The 19,204-nt window shown below is 47.9% G+C and overlaps 1 protein-coding gene across 1 annotated transcript in view; it reads left to right on the forward strand.

Moving 5' to 3' along the window:
• e2f4 (E2F transcription factor 4) overlaps window positions 1-18,928 on the forward strand; it is a 36,384-nt gene extending 17,456 nt beyond the window's left edge. The window contains exons 3-10 of the mRNA XM_078543978.1: window positions 1,973-2,134; window positions 2,670-2,713; window positions 3,151-3,215; window positions 3,354-3,636; window positions 9,450-9,653; window positions 14,229-14,276; window positions 17,827-17,871; window positions 18,679-18,928. Of these exons, the coding sequence (XP_078400104.1) occupies window positions 1,973-2,134; window positions 2,670-2,713; window positions 3,151-3,215; window positions 3,354-3,636; window positions 9,450-9,653; window positions 14,229-14,276; window positions 17,827-17,871; window positions 18,679-18,794 (967 nt within the window). The 3' untranslated portion in view covers window positions 18,795-18,928. The remainder of the gene's footprint in view (window positions 1-1,972; window positions 2,135-2,669; window positions 2,714-3,150; window positions 3,216-3,353; window positions 3,637-9,449; window positions 9,654-14,228; window positions 14,277-17,826; window positions 17,872-18,678) is intronic.
• Window positions 18,929-19,204: the final 276 nt, after the last annotated feature.

Here is a 19,204-nt window from a genome sequence, read left to right on the forward strand (position 1 = left end):
CCCCGGATTGGCACTGTGCTTTCATGCCTAGTTCAGTTGGTTTTCGATTGTGAAGGAGAGAAGGCAGCTCCTACCAGCAGCAGGCTGACTCTTCCAGTTGTTCAGACAATGAGAGAAGCACTCCACGCACAACCTCTGCCTTCCTTGGGTTTGGAGTGTTTGAGTGGGGAAGGTGTGGGGGTTTGACAGCACTCACTCCAATTCCGAATCCTTGATCTTGGTCACACTGATGAAGTAGTGGGTCCCAGACCCTGACAGAGTTGGAAAGCATACTCTTTACCCCTCCTTTTCCATTTGTTGACCCTCCGTGTGTTTTATCTGCCAATTTGTCACTAAACAAGATCGCAAAGTGGGGAACAGGTGGAGGCCATTTAATCTCTCCAGACTGTTCCGCCATTCGGTAAGAGCGTGGCTGATCTGTGAGCGAATTCCATAGACCCAACTTTGCCCATTTTTTAATTTATTTATTCTTTAATGGGATGTTGTTTTCCTCTGTGGGAGAGTCTAGGACCAGAGGGCATAATCTGAGTAAGAGGTCGCCCATTTAAAACAGAGATGAGGAGGAATTTCTTCTCTCAGAAGGTAGTGAATCTGTGGAATTCTTTACTGCAGAGGGCTGTAGAGGCTGGGTCATTAAGTATATTCAAAGCTGAGATAGACAGATTTTTAATCAGTAAGGGAATCAAGGGTTATGGGGAAAAGACAGGATAGTGGAGTTAAGAATTACCAGATCGGCCATGATCTCATTGAATGACAGAGCAGACTCGATGGGCCAAATGGCCTACTTCTCCTATGTCTTATGGGATGTGGGTGTCACTGGCAAGGCCAGCATTTGTTGCCCATTCCTAATTGCCCTTGAACTTAGTGGCTTGCCAGGCCATTTCAGAGGGCAGTTAAGAGTCAACCACATTGCAGTGGGTCTGGAGTCACATGTAGGTCAGACCAGGTAAGGACAGCAGATTTCCTTCCCTAAAGAGCATCAGTGAACCAGATGGGTTTTTAGGACAATCGGCGATAGTTGTCATGGTCACCAATACTGAAACCAGCTTTCAATTCCACATTTATTCTTTGAATTTAAATTCCACCAGCTGCTGTGGTGGGATTTGAACCTGTTTCCCCCCTCTGGATTCCTAGCCCAGTGACATTACCACTCCGCCATTGCCGAATGAGCTGTTACTCACTTTCCTCCTTCCCCACTGTGTGTGAGCCCCACAGTGGGATTGGTGAAGTCAGGGCCCCTGCGACATTAAGACAATTATTTTTATGATTAACTTTGTCTTTCCTTCCAACCTTGTCACCATAGTCCTGAGACCAAATGGGGTTTATGGAAATGGTGGCATTTATTTAATGAGGATATTCTGCCCGGTTCATTTGTCCTCCAAGGGATGCCAAGGGAAGTGGCTATTCCTTTTCCTGGGGAGCAGTGGCAGACTCCATCTTTGGAGGTGGCAGGGAGGGCGGGGGTGTTTTGATGAGTGGAAGGAGGTTGCATGGTGTGGGAGTGGGGGAGGTGGATGGAGTGGGGGCCACTCTCCCTAATCTCCCTATTGGCTTGTTGTAAGATAGTGTCCAGTTGGCTGGATTTGACTAACCTCTTGCCCAGTCTTCCCTCTGTCCCCGTCACTCCTGAGGGAGGGCTGTCACCTTGGCCCAGGTAGCCACCCTGCGTGTGTGATCAGGCGGTGAGTGATGGCTGACTATTCGCCCTCAGTGGGCATCGTCACAGAGCTGGATTCTGTCTGGTCGTGGCGATTACATTCCTGAGACTTTGTGACTGATGGGACATCGCAATGGTTGCTAACTCCACCAGGTTGAAATGCTGTGGCTCCCTGCCACTGCTACCCTCTCCCATTGAGCCAAGCAGAGAGAGGACCCTCAATTGGTCCAGTGTGTGTGCGTGTGCTCCGGCCTGTTTGCAGCCCTACACGGGCAGTAATTTGCACCTTTTTTCCCTTTTTGTTTGCGGTCACAGAGGAGTGGGGCCAGGATGCAACACGCGGGAGATTGCAGACAAGCTCATTGACCTGAAGGCAGAAATCGAGGACTTGGACCGGCGGGAGCAGGAGCTTGACCAGCAGAGAGTCTGGGTCCAGCAGAGCATTCAGAACGTGACAGACGATATTGAGAACAGCAGATATCCTTCGGCACTGCCTTCCTCCTCCCAATCCACTTGTGCTTTTTGTTGTGACCCGTACACACTGACCATCTTGAACTGCAGCATCCCATCCGGTCAGCATTCACTCAGTGACCCTGAGCCTGAAACAGGCCATTGCTTCTGTCTGGTTTAGTCGTGCAACTCACAGAGTGGAACCCTGCCCTAGAACATCAATGCCAGCTCACCCAGCTGGACTATTGCACCCCCCCCCCCACCAAAGATTGTCCTACCTGCCCAAGAAACACTTGGCCGCACCCCCCTCCGTCTGCCCGTTCCCCAGTTCCTGCACCTCTGCCCACTCCCCGCGCATGCTCCGCCCTTTTCGCTCCCCCCCCACCCCCCGCTGCCCACTCCTTGATGCTCCGAGTCCATTCCCAGTCCATCCCCATTCCCCGCTGCTCACACCCCGCTCCACCCCCCACCCCCCCTGCTGCTCGCCCAGGCAGCCAGGTCATGCTTCACTGACTGGGAGGAAATGAGCTCTTGGCGTTACCTCTCCTTAACTGATCTTCACGTTGGCGTATGTGACACATGAGGATATGTGCCGATGTTTTAAAGGTAAGAAATGCTCGTCTGTGTCCAATGGAGTAGTTCCCAGGACCTGATTGGAGGGGGGGTGTGGTTTGGGATAATCCTGGGAGGCAGGGAAGGAACTGGATACCAGACAGACGCAAGGTTTAGGGAGCATGAATACAGGGACAGCCCTGAACAAATGGTCACAGTTTGTAGTGTTCCATAGTAAGTCAGCCCTTCTGCCTAATTATTCTCCCCCAGAGGGCTGAGTTTCTGTATTTGTGATGTGAGGAGCTGGGGGGAGTGTGGTGCCTGCAATTTATTTCCCTGTTTACACTTGCAGCTTCACACATCATAGGGCTCTCTTACTCCTGTCCCCTCGAGACTGGGTCCTCCCCCTGCTCAGCACAGTGACAGTTGGTTAGTCATCCTTGCAGCTGGCTCTCGCTCTCTCAGTAATGTCTTCTGCCCCCTATCTGCAGGTGATACGCTGCTGGCAATCCAGGCACCCTCGGGCACCCAGCTGGAGGTCCCCGTTCCAGAAGGGGTGAGTACTTCACTTGACATATTTTGCTTTTATCATATTTTCATACCTCGCCTTCACTCCCCACTTCCCTGTACCTATCACCACCACCCACCACCCCCCCTCCCCCGGCAGCTTGCTCACATGCTCTTTGTGTTCTAGGGCCTGAATGGACAGAAGAAGTATCAGATTCACTTGAAAAGCACAACTGGTCCCATCAACGTTTTACTGGTGAACAAGGACACCTCATCCTCCTCCCCAGTGGTGGTGCCCGTGCCCCCACCTGAAGACCTGATCCAGTGCCCTCCAACATTGCCCACCACCCCACAGAGGCCGGCACTGGCCAGTCACCCGGAGGCCAAGCCGACGTCGCCTGCCCGGTCTGCCTCTCCGTCCACTGCCTCACAGATACCTCCGCCCCAGCCCAGAACTGCCACACCCACAGGTGAGCACTGTCAGCTGTTGCACGGTGAACTTTGAACTTCAGGGCCAGAGGTTGCATGATAGATGGGGAAGGGTGTGTCTTAATGACGTGAACTGAGTCAGTTTGTATGTCGCAAACGTACATTCCCACTTGCTTTTCATTTATTCTGAGTTAGAGGAAATGTACCTACCACCAGTGAACAAAAGCGAAATATGGCAGATGCTGGAATCTGAACGAAAAACAGAAATACTCAGCAGGCCTGGCAGCATCTGAAACTCAGATAACATTTCAGGTCGATGAGCCTTCATCAGAGGTGCTGATGAATTCAATCAAGCAGGCTGCTTTGTCCTGGACGGTGTCAAGCTTCTTGAGTATTCTGGGTGTTGCACTCATCCAGGCAAGTGGGGAGAATTCCATCACACTCCTGACTTATGACTTGTAGATGGTGTAGGCTTTGGGGAGTCAGGAAGTGAGTTACTCATCGCTGAATTCCCAGCCTCTGACCTGCTTTAGTATTTCTGTCACAGGCTTGCTCCACCTCTTCTCTCTTGCAAGTAACCTTAAATTTTGTTTCACTTGGACTCTTAAGGACATAAATAGGAGCAGAAGGAGGCCATTTGGCCCCTCAAGCCTGATCTGATCGTGGCCTTAACTCCACTTTCTTGCCTGCCCCACAATCCTTGACTGCCATCTGGTTCAAGAATCTGTCTAACTCAGCCTAGAATAGATTCAATGACCCAGCCTCCACTGCTCTCTCGGGTAGCAAATTCTTAATATTAACAACTCTCAGAGAACCCTCCGTCTTCAATGGGAGACCCCTTATTTTGAAACTGTGCCCCCTAGTTCAACCTAGTGAACCTTCTCTGAACTGCTTCCAATGCAAGTATAGCCTTCCTTAAATAAGGTGACCAAAACTGCACAATATTCTAGGGTACAGTATTGCCAATGTCCTGTACAGCTGGAGCAAGACTTCCCTACTTTTAGTCTCCACCCCCCTTGCAATAAAGGCTAAAATTCTATTTGCCTTCCTAATTAATTGCTGTACCTGAAAGCTAACTTTTTTGTAATTCTTGTGCGTGGACATTCGGGTCCCTCTGTACTGCAGCATTCTGTAGTTTTTCTCCATATAATTAATATTCTGCTTTTCTATTCTTCCTGCCAAAGTGGACAACCTCACTTTTTCCCACATCTGCCAGCTTTTTGCCCACCCACTTGACCTATCTATATCCCTTTGCAGACTCTTTGTATCCTCCTCACAGCTTGCTTCCCGACTGTACCGTTAGCAAATTACCTACAATAAATTCAGTCCCTTCATCCATGTCACTAATATAGATCATAATTAGTTGAGACCCCAGGACTGATCCCTCTAGTTATAGTCTGCCAACCTAAAAATGACCCATTCACCCAGACTCTGTTTCCTGTTAGTTGGCCAATTCTCTATTCCATGCTAATATCACCCCAACACAATGAGCTATTATCTTGTGCAATAACCTTTTTGTGGCACCTGGTCAAATTCCTTTTGGAAATCCAAATACACAATATCGGTTCTCCTTTATCCACCTTGCTCATTATCTCCTTAAAAAAACTGTTGTAAATTGGTCAAACATGATTTCCCTTTCAAGAAACCGTGTTGATTCTTCCTGGTTGCATTATGATAAGTACAACTTCCTTAATAATGGATCCTAGCAATTTTCCCAATGACAGATGTTAGGCTAACTAGCCTATTGTTTCCTGCTTTCTGTCCCCCTCCTTTCTTGAATAGAGATTTTACATTTGTGGATCTCTGATCTGCTGGGACCTTTCCAGTGTCTAAGAAATTTTGGAAGATTACAACCAACATATGCACTATCTCTGCAGCCACTTCTTTTTAAGATCCTAGGGATGCAGCTTATCAGGTCCAGGGACTTGTCAGCCTCTAGTCCCATTAGTTTTATCTGGTGATATTGATTGTTTTAAGTTCCTCCTTCCCTCTTGCCCCTTGACGTTCTACTATTCTTGGGATGCTTTTTGTGTCTTCTACTGTGAAGACAGATACAAAATACTTGTTCAAAGTCTCTGCCATTTCCTTGTTTCCCATTGGTAAAATCAATTCCCCAGTCTCATCATCTAAGGAACCAATGTTTACTTTAGCTACTCTCTTCCTTTGTATATACTTGTAAAAGCTCTTGCTGTCTCCTATTCTAATTTCTCCCTCTTTATATTTTATTTATTCATCCTTTGCTGGTTTTTAAAATTTCCCAACCAAAAATCTTCACTGCATTGTATGCATTTTCTTTCAATTTGATACCATCCTTTACTTCCTCAGCTAGCTACGAATGGCGCATCCTTCTAGTTGAGTTTTTCTTTCTCAGTGAAATATATCTTTGTTGAGAGTTATGAAATATCTCATAGAGTCATAGCTTTACAGCACAGAAACAGGCCCATCGTGTCTGTGCCAGTCATCAAGCCACTTTCTACTCTAATCCCATTTTCCAGCACTTGGCCCATAGTCCTGTATGCTATGGCATTTTTAAGTGTTCATCTAAATACTTCTTAAATGTTGTGAGTGTTCCTGTCTCTACCACCCCATCAGGCAGAGAGTTCCAGATACTCCCCACCCTCTGGGTGAAAAAAGTTTTCCTCGAATCCCACCTAAACATCTTGCCCCTTACCTTAAATCTATGCCTCCTGTTTATTGACACCTCCATTAAGAGGAAAAGTTTCTTCCTATCTACCCTATCTATGGCCCTCATAATTTTGTACACCTCAATCAGGCACCCCGCCTCGGCCTTCTCTGCTGTAAGGAAAACAACTCCAGCCTATCTAGTCTATCTTCATAGCTAAAATGCTCCAGCCAAGGCAACATCCTGGTTCTGCTGAAGGGTCATGAGGACGCGAAACGTCAACTCTTTTCTTCTCCGCCGATGCTGCCAGACCTGCTGAGTTTTTCCAGGTAATTCTGTTTTTGTTTTGGATTTCCAGCATCCGCAGTTTTTTGTTTTTAACATCCTGGTGAATCTCCTCTACACCCTCTCTAGCATAATCACAACCTTCCTACAGTGTGGCAACCAGAACTGCACACACTACTCCAGCTGTGGTCTAACTAACGTTTTATACAGCTCCATCTCTTGTATTCAATGCTTCAACTAATGAAGGTAAGAATCCCACATGCTTTCTTACCCGCCTTATCTACCTACCCTGCTGCCTTCAGGGATCTATGGACATGCACACCAAGGTCCCTCTGATCCTCTCTACTTCCTAGGTTCCTACCTATCATGCCTTCATCGTGCCTTGTTAGTTCTCCCAAAATGCATCATCTCTCACTTTTAAGGATTAAATTTGACTTGCCACTGTTCTGCCCATCTGACCAGCCTGTCTATATTGTCCAGTAGCATAAGGCTTTCCTCCTCGCTATTTACCACACCACCAATTTTCGTGTCATCTGCAAATTTACTGATCATACCTCCTACATTCATGCCTAGATCATTAATGTACACTACAAACAGCAAGGGACCCAGCACCGAACCCTGCGGTACACCACTGGACACAGGCTTCCAGTCACAAAAACAACCTTTGACCATCACCCTCTGCTTCCTACTACTAAGCCAATTTTGGATCCAATTTGTCAAATTGCCCTGGATCCCATGGGCTCTTACCTTCTTGGCTATTCAAGGCTTGTCAAAAGCCTTACTGAAGTCCATGTAGACTACATCAACGGCACTACCCTCATCTACACACCTAGTCACCTCCTCGGAAAATTCGATCAAATTTGTTAGACATGACCATGCTGACTATCCTTGATTAATCCTTGCCTCCCCAAGCGGGGATTAATTCTGTCCCTTGGAATTTTTTCCAAAAGTTTCCCTACCACTGATGCTAGACTCGCTGGCCTGTAGTTCCCTGGCTTATCTCTACCACCCTTCTTGAATAATTTTACCACATTAGCTGTCCTCCAGTCTGCCACTGTTAAATGTCTGCCACTGCTTCTGTACTATCTTACCTTTTTGTCTATTTTCCTAGCCCACTGTAGCCAACTCTATCTTCATACCTTTGTAATTACCTTAAATTTAAGACATTAGTTTCAGACCCAAGTTTCTCACCCTTAATCTGAATGTGAAATTCTATCATGCTATGATCACTCTTGCCAAGAGGAACCTTTACTATAAGATCTTTAATCCTGTCTCATTACACATTACCATGTCTAAGATAACCTGTTTTCTGGTTGGTTCCAGGGTGTGTTCTATGAAACTGTTTCATTTACACTTTATGAACTCATTCTCAAGATTACTTTTTCCAATTTGATTCATCCAATCTATATGAAGATTAAAATCTCCCATGATTATTGCAGTCCCTTTCTTACAAGCCACCATTATTTCTTGATATACTCTGTCCTACAGTGTAGCTACTGTCAGGAAGCCTATAAACTATTTCCACCAGTGACTTGTTTCCACCCAACTGATTCGACACCTTGATCTTCCGAGCCAAGATCATTTCTCACTACTGTACTGACCTCCTCCTTTATTAACAGAGCTACCCCACCTCCTTTTTCCTTTCTTCCTATCCTTCTGAAATGTCAAATACTCTTGAATATTCAGGCCGCCTTACAACCATGTCTCTCTGATGGCTATCATATCAGACTCATTTACTTCAATTTGTGCCATCAATGCATCTATCTTGTTACGAATGCTACATGCATTCAGATAAAGAGTCTTTATTTCTTTTACCATTTTCCCATATTTGCTGGTGCACTCTTATGTTCATATGCTCTGTTCCTTCCTTTCACACTCTGGTTATCATTCACTGTATCGTTACTTTGTACTATTACCTTGTCCTCCTCGTTAACTTTTTAAATCCCTGCCCACGTGAATCCTACACCCTGCTCTCCCCCACTCCCCCCAGATATTTAGTTTAAAACCCTCTCTCCAGCCCTAGTTCTACAATTTGCAAGGGCTCTAGTCCCAGCATGGTTCAGGTGAAGACAGCCCTACGGTATAGCTCCTGTTTTCCCCAGTACTGGTGCCAGTGCCCCATGAATCTAAACCCATTTCTCCCACACCAGTCTTTTTTACCCTATGTCAATTTGTTCACAGCTCGGGTAGTAATCCAGAGATCATTACCTTTGTGGTTCAGCTTCTTAAATTAGCCCCTAGCTGCTCATATTCCCTCAGCAGAATCTCTTTCTTAGTTCTCTACCTATGTCATTAGTTCCCACATAGACCATGACTAATGGATCCTTCCCCTCCCACTCCCAGGTTTCTCTCCAGCCCAGAGGGGATGTCCTCAATTCAGTTTTACCACTTTGCTTCCTCCTCCTACACAAACTACTCAAAGTAGATTCTTCCCTATCTTCACTCTGTTGAAATCTGGGTTGTCCTAACTTATGACTCCTCTCTCTCTCTCTCTCTCTCTCTCACTCACATATTCCTGCAACCCCACCCGCTGAGATCTGCAGAGGATATAACTTGACTCCTGAACCTCCCACTGTGCAGTCACTGTTGTATACTCTCGCTAACACATCACCATGGTGATGGGTTGCAGTGTGTGCCTTGACTGTGTTCTTGCAACTTGGGAAAGAGAGTTTTGGGAAATTAATTAAAATATAAACTGAACAGGAAGCCAAGTTGTCAGTGTTGTGTCAGATGAGGGAAGAGGTGCACTTTGACCTCCCTTTGACACCTTTGACCTACAGCTGGCTGGTAAATTGGTTCTCCTTTAGGAGATTACCTGTACAGAAGGCCTTATCGCAGGGCAGTAAACGTCTTGGGCAGGAGCTGCTAACTCTTCTGTTGTGCTTGGAAAAATCATTTAGCCTTGACTTCTAATGCTGTTCATTTCCAACTTATCCTCTTCCTCAGTGCCAAGTGCGTCAGCGCAAGAGCCCCACAGCAACACCAGCAATGTCTTAAGCCTGGAGCCTCTCAATCTGGTGCCAACGCCTGCCAGTCAGTCCGTAACCATGGAAACACAGCCACTGGAATCCTCGGCCTCATTGGACAGCAGTACGTCTTTGTCCAACCCGACTACCTCCTTTGTACCAATCAAATCTGAACCTTCCGTGGGTGAGTTAGTTTTTACTGCTATCTGGACATGTCTAGTTTATGAGGGACCTTGTGCCTTGAGGTGGTTCAAACTGGAGCTTGGGATTTAGAAGCACGTTGCCTAACTTTGCAAAGCTTATAAAGGTGATAAGAGTCCAAAGCTGAAAAAGATAAGCTATACAGAGCCTTTGTTAGCTGATATTGTGAACAGTTCCATCTCCTCAGGTGCTGTTCCCTCCCCTTCAAACTTGTCACCATCACCTCAAATAAAAACACCCTTGATCCCCCTGTCGTTGCAAATGACTGCCTCATCGCCAACCATGCTTTCCTCTCCAGAGTCCTGGAATGTGCTGTCACCTCCCAATCTATGGCCATCTTTCCCACTATTTGTGATTGAATTCCTCCGATCAGGTTTCCAACTTGCCGCAGTATTGAAACAGCTCTTGACAAAGTTACAAATAACATCCTGCGTGACTGTGACAAAAGTAAACTTTTCCTCCTCATCTTTCTTGACCTGTCTGCAGCCTTTGACACGGTCAACCACACCATCCTCCTTCAACACCTCTCCACTGTTGTCCAGCTGGACTGCTCTCACCTGGTTCCACTCTTATCTCGCTAATCATAGCCAAAGAATCACTTGCGATGGCTTCTCTTCCTGTTCCTGCACCCTTACATCTGGAGTCCCCCAGAGATCTGTCCTTGGAGTTGGGTGGGGGGTGGTGGCCTCCTGTTTTCTCATCTACACCCTGCCCCTTGGCAGTATTCGAAAACGTCAGGTATGCTGACGACACCACCTCTCTCTCGTCCTCAAAATTGTCAGACTCTCCCACACCCAGTACGGAATGAACAGAAACTTCCTCCCAGTTAAATACTGGGGAGACCAAAGCTATTGTTTTCAGTCCTTAATACAAATCCTTCTCTAGCTCCTGATTTCATCCCTCTCCCTGACAACTGTCTGAGACTGAACCAGGTTGTTTGCAACCTTGAAGTCATATTCACTCCAAGATGAACTTCTGTCCACCTTCAGTCACGTTCTCAGTCTCATCTCGTGACACACTGATCCATTCCTTCGGTATCTCTGGTCTCAACTATTCCAGTGCAGTCCTGCCTTCCCATTTTCAAACCCTCTGCAAAGCTTGTCCAAAACTCAAAGCTTGTCCAAAACTCTGTTGCCCATGTCCTGTCTTTCACCAAGTCCCATTCACCCGTCACCCCTGTGCTCACTGGCCTACATTGACTCCCGGTCAGGCAATGCCTCAATTTTAGAATTCTCGCCCTCGTTTTCAAATCATTCTATGGCCTCGCCCCTCCCCCTCCCCCATCCCTGTAATCTCCTCCAGCCTACAAGCCTCCTGAGATATCTGCAGGCCTCCAGTTTTGGCCTCTGGAGCATCTCTGATTTTAGATGCTTCACCATTAGTGTCTGAGCCTTCTGCTGCCTGGGCCCTAAACTTTGAAGTACCCTCCCGACACCTCTCTCTATTTCGCTTTCCCCCTTTCAGACTCTCCTTAAAGTCAACCTCTTTGACCAAACCTTTGGTCATCTGACCTAACATGACCTGACAACTTTCAGGTTTGGGCTGGCAAGTGGCAAGTAACATTTGCACCATGCAGGTGCCAAGTAACAACCATCTCCAACAAGAGATCTAACCTTCGCCCCTTGACATCCAATGGCATTATCATCGCTGAAGTCCCCACTATCAACATCCTGGAGGTTACCATTGACCAGAAACTGAACTGGACCAGCCATATAAATACTGTAGCTACAAGAGCAGGTCAGAGGCTCGGAATCCTGCAGCAAGTTACTCACCTCCTAACTCCCGAAAGCCTGTCCACCATCTACAAGGCACAAGTCAGGAGTGTGATGGAATACTCCCCACTTGCCTGGATGAGTGCAGCTCCAACAACACTCAAGAAGCTTGACACCATCCAGGACAAAGCAGCCTGCTTGATTGGCACCCCATCCACCACTATCAACATTCACTCCCTCCACCACTGACTCACAGTAGCAGCAGTGTGTATCATCTACAAGATGCACTGCAGGAACTCACCAACGCAACCATCTAGAAGGGCAAGGGCAGCAGATACATGGGAACACCACCACTTGGAAGTTCCCCTCCAAGTAACTCACCAGCCTGACTTGGAAATATATCACCGTTCCTTCATTGTCGCTGGGTCAAAATCCTGGAACCTCCCTCCCTAACAGCACTGTGGGTGTACCTACACCACATGGACTGCAGCGGTTCAAGAAGGCAGCTCACCACCACCTTCTGTTGAGCAATTAATGCTGCCCCAGCCAGCGAAGCCCACATCCCATGAATGAATTTTTTAAAAATGTCTTGATTGGCTCAAAGTGAAAGTCTTTTTACTCATAATACTCGTGTGAAACACTACAGGATGTTTCACTGTGCGAAAGGCGTTTGAACAAATGAGCCTGTCAGGTTTCACTGAGGTGTTCGTTTTGTTTCCCTTCCCTCCCTCCCTCCCTCCGTCTACTTAACTAGCCCAAGTCCTCTCTGGTAAAGGTGCCAGATCTCCCTGGTTGCTGCAGGTGTTGGTTACCGTTCTTCACACACTCTTTTTGTTGTCTCCGGCTGTGAGGAGTGCTTCACTCATTGGCTCCTGTTCCCCCGCTGGCCTGTGCGCCTGTGTGTAGAAATCCTCAGCTTCCTCCCCTTTGTGCCGGGTGAGGCAGTCTGTCTGGGGTATCATGCAGGATATCCTGGTAGATTGACCTTGAAACTTGGGGGTGGGGTAGAGGGGGCATAGCCTTCCTAGCTGGCAGCGCCTGGGTCAAAGGTCACAGTGTGGTGAGCTAACTCTGACTACGTTCTTATACAGCCTGTCTCGATCCCTGAGTTGGATTGTTTGCTGGGCCTGAGTCCAAGTGGGTGGGTTGGAGCTCGTTGTTGAGACTTATCTTAGCCTGACAGAGCAGCAGCAGTCCATGTCTTAGAGAGGGGTAGATTAGCTTTCTGAGGAAGCAGGCTACTTCGTTTCTCAGTAATGGTAATTAACTGAGGGCCCCCAGAAGAACTGCAACCAACACTCATTCTCATTGGTTCTCGGGATGTGGACGTCACTGGCAAGGCTGGCGTTTATTGTCCTTTCCTGGCTGTCGTACAACTGAGTAGCTTGCTAGGCCATTTTAGAGGGCAGTTAAGAGTCAACCACATTGCTGTGGGTCTGGAGTCACATGTGGGCCAGACCAGGTAAGGATGGCAGATTTCCTTCCCTAAAGGACATTAGTGAACCAGATGGGTTTTTACCACAACCAATAGTTTCATGTTAGAAACATGATGGTTTCAATATTACTGAGATTAGCCTTCATTTTTATTTAAATTTTGCTAGCTACTTTGATGGGATTTGAATCCAGGTTCCATAAGCCCTCTCTCTTTCTCTCTCTCTCTCTCTCTCTCTCTCTCTCCACCCCTCCCCCCAAGCCTCTAGATTACTAACCCAGTGGCTTATCACTAGGCCACCATTTCCCCAATGTAGTCTGATAAGTTTTAGAAACAGGAGGAGTGTGTGTTATTCATCCCTGATTTCAGTATCACTGACCTGCAACACTATTTACCCTTGAAATACATCGAAAGTCAATACATCTCTACAGAACGCTGTCACTCGAGAGCCCAGCAGATCTGTTGAGAAATACAAGGAGGAGGGATGCATCTCCCCCTCCAGGGATTGATAGATTACTGAGCTGCATTGAGCAGAACCCTGCCAGGTTTCTGCTGCTTTGGCCTGACCTGGACTGGTTCGAGTGGGGCTGCTGCAGGCCCAGAGGCTGTCGGCCTTCTCATCATGCTGCGAGAGACTCTTTCTTTGGGCTGAATACCTGAGAAGTGTGGCCCACTGAACCATGGGGAGAAAGGAGTCACTACACTTAGATGGATGGAGAGTTGGGTAGAGAAAGAAAGTACAAAATGGAATTGTTTAAATCGACCCTTGGTAGTGGTGATGTTTCTCCCCCCCCTCCCCCACACACGCACGCGCGCGCATACACACACTACCCATGAGACCCCCACATCAACCCCCAGCATCCCCTCACCTGTCCCTCTCCCTCTTCAACCAGATCCCCCCCCACAATCCGCCTGGCCTCCCCTCACCCTCGCCTGTCCCCTTCCCCCTCTTCACCCTAACCCCCCCAGGTTCCTCCCTCCTCCCACCTTGCCTGCCCCCTCACCCTAACCACCAGCCCCCCTTTCACCCTCCCCCCCTTGACCTTGCCCCCTCTTTGCCCTGTTCCCCTTCCCCTCCTTCACGCTGACCCTCCCCTTCACTCCTCCCCTTTGCCTACCCCCTCACTCTGATCACCCCTGCCCTCCACCTCCCCGCCCTACCTGCTTCCCCATCTCCTCCACCCCTCCTTTCACCCCTCCCTCCTCCCCCATTGTCTGCCCCCTCGCTCTGATCACCCTTGCCCTCCAAACCCCAGCCCTGTCTGCTCCTCCATCTTGTCCACCTCCCCTTTCAGCCTAACCCTTTGTCCACCCCCTGCCCTTCTCGCGCTGCACTCACTCCTCCATTACTTTATCTCTCGATATTTCCCCTGCTGCTCACTCTCTATAACTCACTTCTGTTTTTCATTCCCAGAGTTGGAATTCCCTAAAGAGCTGACGGAGATGTTTGATCCCACTAAAGGTAGGTGTGACTGAATGCAGCTTTCACTCAGGTTGGGGGGCGGTTCTACCCCTCGAGCTGGCTTCACATTTGCTTTCCTGATGCAGAACCAGCCAGCCCTGCTCCTGGGCCCTCGCTGCTCTCCAGCAGCCCTCCCACGTTCTCTGCTCTTCTGAAGGAATTTATTCTTGATTGGAATGATGTTTCCTGAGCAAAGGTGTCCTCCGGCGCCTCACCCGTGTGTCTGTTTGTCACCTGTTTGTCTGAAAGTAATTGTCAGTGGGCTATGTGGGACATTTGACCATACTTAGTGAGCTACACTTGCAGCAGGGTCTTCAGCTGATCCCTGGTACTGCCCACACTTGGACCACTCCATGCTCACTGAATGGAGCCCTGATTAACTTCCAATATCCCATGCCCTAGAATGGAGAGGGTATTTATAGCCCTGGTTTGAAACCCCTCTTGTCCTGCCTCCTGTCTTCTCTGTGTTTCAGCTTCGAGGGATTTCAATGAATTGTCGCCATCTGCTGCTCGGTTACACGACTGCAACTTGACCAATGTAACCCATGAGCCTGAAGTCATCTACCCTGAATATTAACCCCTACCATGCCAGCGCCTGGCTGTCTTTTCAATGGCACCAGTATGCTAGCTTCAGCTGGTCTTCCTGCTCACTCTGTGAAGGTGTATTCCTGAGCCACTGTTCTGAACTCGTGCTGTCCAACCCAGACCCTCTGCCCCTTCTCGTCTGCTGACCATGCCCAGCAGAAAGCCTGGTTCTGGGTTGAAATGTATCCCATTCAACATTCCTGTTCCAAGGTGAAGCATCTGCCTGGCTCATGCAACAGAGGTTGCTGAAAGAACAGAACACATCTCATTCTCAGCAGGGGTTTACCCTTTGTTCCTTCAATGTCATCTTTCTTGTCAATGGTTGCCTAGTTACCATGTTTATGGGATCTTGCTGTGCACACATTGGCTCTCACGTTTCCTGCATTACAGCAGTGACTGTGCTTCAAGAGTACTTTCGTTGGCTTGCCAAGTGTATTGGGACGTCCTGAGGTTGTGAAAGACACTATGTAAATGCAAAGCCTTTCGTTACCCTGGTGAATCAATGGCTTGCAGAACAAAAATTCCTAACTCGAGATAACCTTCCTGAAGCCATGTTCACGAGGTTCAAATTTCGGTTGTCGTCACGTCCTTTGAGAGCACGATGTGATTGCTCTTCGATTGACGGCGAGCACAATTCTTGACCCCCATCTCCTTCATCGGACTAGCTGTGTGGTGTCCTTGGAGATAGTAGTGGGCAGCTGTAATGGCGTTGCAATCCCCTGGGTTAGAATCGGCCATCTTGAATTAACAGCTCATCCGAGAAGTCATGTTCACGAGTTTTAAAAACCTGATTGACTTCTGTTTATTGTCAAGTCTTGTATTCTACCCCCGCCCCCCCCCAGTGGATTGTGCCAATGACCTCATCAATGAAGTCTCTGTATCTCCTCCCATTGGCTGTTCAGCCCATCACCTCATCAAATGGTATAGTCCATTTCAAGGCAGTGGGGGTGAGCCAACACAAAACTTGGTCAATTTTAAGTTTGAGCTGAGTGTTTGTTTTTGTTCTCCACATAATTGGGGAACTTTGGAACATAGTTGGGTTTCAGGAGCAGTTGGTTGAGTGGATCCTATGTTGCCATTGAGTGTTGCTATGCCAGATACAGTCTGAAGTGGATGCAAGGTGAAGCTACCTGCACCATTGTGCCCCTTCTATTTGCCAAGCCAGCCATTCCCACAGCCTCTTGATGTGCAGACTGTCGAGTATTGGATCATGTAGCGCCTGGGATTCATGTATAACTATATTCAAACTGCAACCCAATCAGCAAGAGGAGTGGGGGAGCCCTTCATCAGGCATGTCTGGGCTGGCTGCAAGCAGAAATGAAAGGTCGCCAGATAAACCAGCCCTTTCTCCATCCAGAAGATCTCTGGCTGGCTGTCTAGCTGTTGTTTTCTTCAAAGGGTTGCCCTCTCCAACTGTTCTGTTTCGCTTCGTAGCTCCTGCTTTGTTTTCTTTCTTGGTCCGATAACATGCCTTTGCACACTGGGTTTATTAACTGCCAAGTTGAACTTGGAAAGTCCCTGCTGCTGAACTAGGCCTGTGTTTTTTCCTGTCCCATCTCTAACCTGCTGTTGTTCAGTCTCTGGGTGCTCTCATTTGCCCCATTTCAAACTGGTCTCACTCCCTTCCAAGCAGAATTCTTGCCCTTGCTCCTAAAGCTCTCGAATTCCCCCAACTCGCCCGCGACTTTTCCTGTTTCTTTCAAACTTTGAGGTGTGCAGGGTTACACTGAGGAACCGGAACTCTGCTTACTTGTCTAAAACACCTTTCACAGTCTCAGGACCCATCCCTAGCAGCTCACCACCACCTTCTCACGGGCAACTAGGGCTGGGCAATAAATACTGGCCTAGCCAGCGACGCCCACAACCCATGAATGAATGCAAGGAAAAAGAACCTCTGCAAGCGTTTTATATAGCCAGTGAACTAAGTGTAGTCACTGTTTCGATGGAGGAGCTGTGACAATTTGCACGCAGCAAGCTCTCACAAACAGCAATGTGAGAATGACAAGATCATCCATTTTGGTCATGTGAGTTGAGGGATGAATATTAGTCAGGATATTGTGGAGAACGCCCCAGCTCCTCTTTAAAATAGTACCGTGGGATCTTTTGCAGCCACCTCGTAGGTCAAATGGGGCCTTGTTTTAATACCTCATCCGACAGTGCAGCATTCCCTCAGTACTGCATGGAAGTGTCAGTCTTAAACATGTGCGCAAGTCTCCAGAGTGGGATTTGAACCCACAACCTTCGTACACAGAGGTGAGAGTGTTAGTCACTGAGGCCGGGCTGTCCTTCAAGGATGAGGTAATGACTGGAATGGACTCCAGCAAGGAGTCACTGCCTTTTGGGAGGGGAGGGGAGTGGCTATAAAAAACCAAGGGGGAAGGAAGGGGTGGCAACTGTGGCTATGGCACCAAGAATTTGATATGGAAACTTCTGTTCATTATTCATGGGATGTGGGCGTCGCTGGCAAGGCCAGCATTTGTTTGCCCATCCCTAATTGCCCTTGAACTGAATGGCTTTTTCAGCCATTTCGGAGGGCAGTTAAGAGTCAGCCACATTGGAGCCACATGTAGGCCAGACCAGGTAAGGACGGCAGATTTCCTTCCCTAAAGGACGTTAGTGAACCAGTTGGGGTTTTTACGACAATTCATGCTTTCAATTCTAGATTTTAAATTCCCCACCAGCTGCCATGGTGGGATTTGAACCCATGTCCCCAGAGTATTAGCCTGGGTCTCTGGATTACTAGTCCAGTGACATTACCACTGTGCTGTCATCTCCCCTGGTGTTGGCTCCATCACACACTGCTCTGTAGATGCAGGATCAGCTTGCTCTTTCGTTCGCACTCTGGAGTAGCTGAGACTGGAGTTAGTGGGGGTCCAGTGAGAGCTATTTCTGTGCTGCTAGACTGTAATAAATGAGTTTGGAATCCTTGCAACGCATTAGCACATTCCTTGTTCCTGTTTTGCAGAATGTATGGATTCCGACCTCATCGATGAACTGATGTCTTCAGAAGGTGAGTGTTTCAAACCCGGGAGTCTGTGACTGAGGTGGGGGAAGGACGGGGTGAAGATTTTTAAAAATTTATTCTTTCATGAGATGTGGGCGTCAGTGGCAAGGGCGTTTTCCCAAACCTAATTGCCCTGAGTTTCTTGCTAGGCCATTTCAGAGGGCATTTAAGAGTCAACCACATTGCTGTGGGTCACATGTAGGCCAGACCAGGTAAGGACGGCAGATTTCCTTCCCTAAAGGACATTAGCGAACCAGATGGGTTAACAAGAGTTTTATGGTCACCGTTACTGAGAGTAGTTTTGTATTCCAGATTCTATTAAATGAATTTAAATTCCACCAGCTGCCATGGTGGGATTTGAAACCATATACCCAGAGCATTAGGCCGGGCCTCTCGATTACGAGTCCAGTAACATTAGCATGGTGCCACCATCTCCCCTGGGTTCTTCTCTGAGGGTGGAGCACTTTATATTGGACCATTTTGGAGGGGTGGGAATATCCTATCAGGGCAGGTAGGACTAACTACTTTGGGGTGGGCAGGAATACCCTGAGAGGGAAGGTTAAACTGGACCACTTTGGAGGGAGATGAGGATGCCCTATGAAGGAAGGTTACTTTGGGCTATTTTGGAAGGTAGGGGTGTGGAATACCCATGGAGGAAAGATTGGATTGGACCACTGTGTGGGCAGCTGGGCCAATCTGTCTACATGACCCTCTCATTTTGAGAGTCATTGCCAGTGAGGCCTGACGTTGGGTGTCACCTGGACCGCTGGATTCTGAGGTATTTAACTGTCTCATTCTCCTGTTCCCTTGCAGTTTTCGCTCCTCTGCTGAGGCTGTCTCCACCACCAGGTGACCACGATTATTACTTCAACCTCGATGACAGTGAAGGCGTTTGTGACCTGTTTGATGTGCCAATACTTAACCTTTGACCTCTGACCGGACTTTGCCGCCTGGCAGCTGTGTATAGGACTTTTAAAAACGTTTTTTTTAACTAAACAAAAAAGGAGAGAAAAAGTAATTTTTTTTTTTTAAAATGGCATCTTTTGCAAATTCTAAATTAATCTCCCTGGAGTGAGATGAACTTTTGACATGACTGCAACAGAATATGGTGAAGAAGTAATGGAAGGTGAACGTTGTTGATGGATGGAGCCAGAATGATGGGCGGTTTCCAATTTGCTATTGGTTTTCTCTCGTTTTTGTTTGCCATCTTTGTGTCCTCAGAGATGTTGATGGGAGTTCTCTTCAGTTAACGGCCAAGCACAACTCTGGCCCCATTTCCTTCATCGGACCCCCTGAAGATGGCGGTGGGCAGGCGCAATGGTATTCTAGTTGGCCGCTT

This window comes from Cetorhinus maximus, chromosome 6 (assembly GCF_964194155.1).
Source record: "Cetorhinus maximus chromosome 6, sCetMax3.hap1.1, whole genome shotgun sequence".
Classification (NCBI taxonomy): Eukaryota; Metazoa; Chordata; class Chondrichthyes; order Lamniformes; family Cetorhinidae; genus Cetorhinus; species Cetorhinus maximus.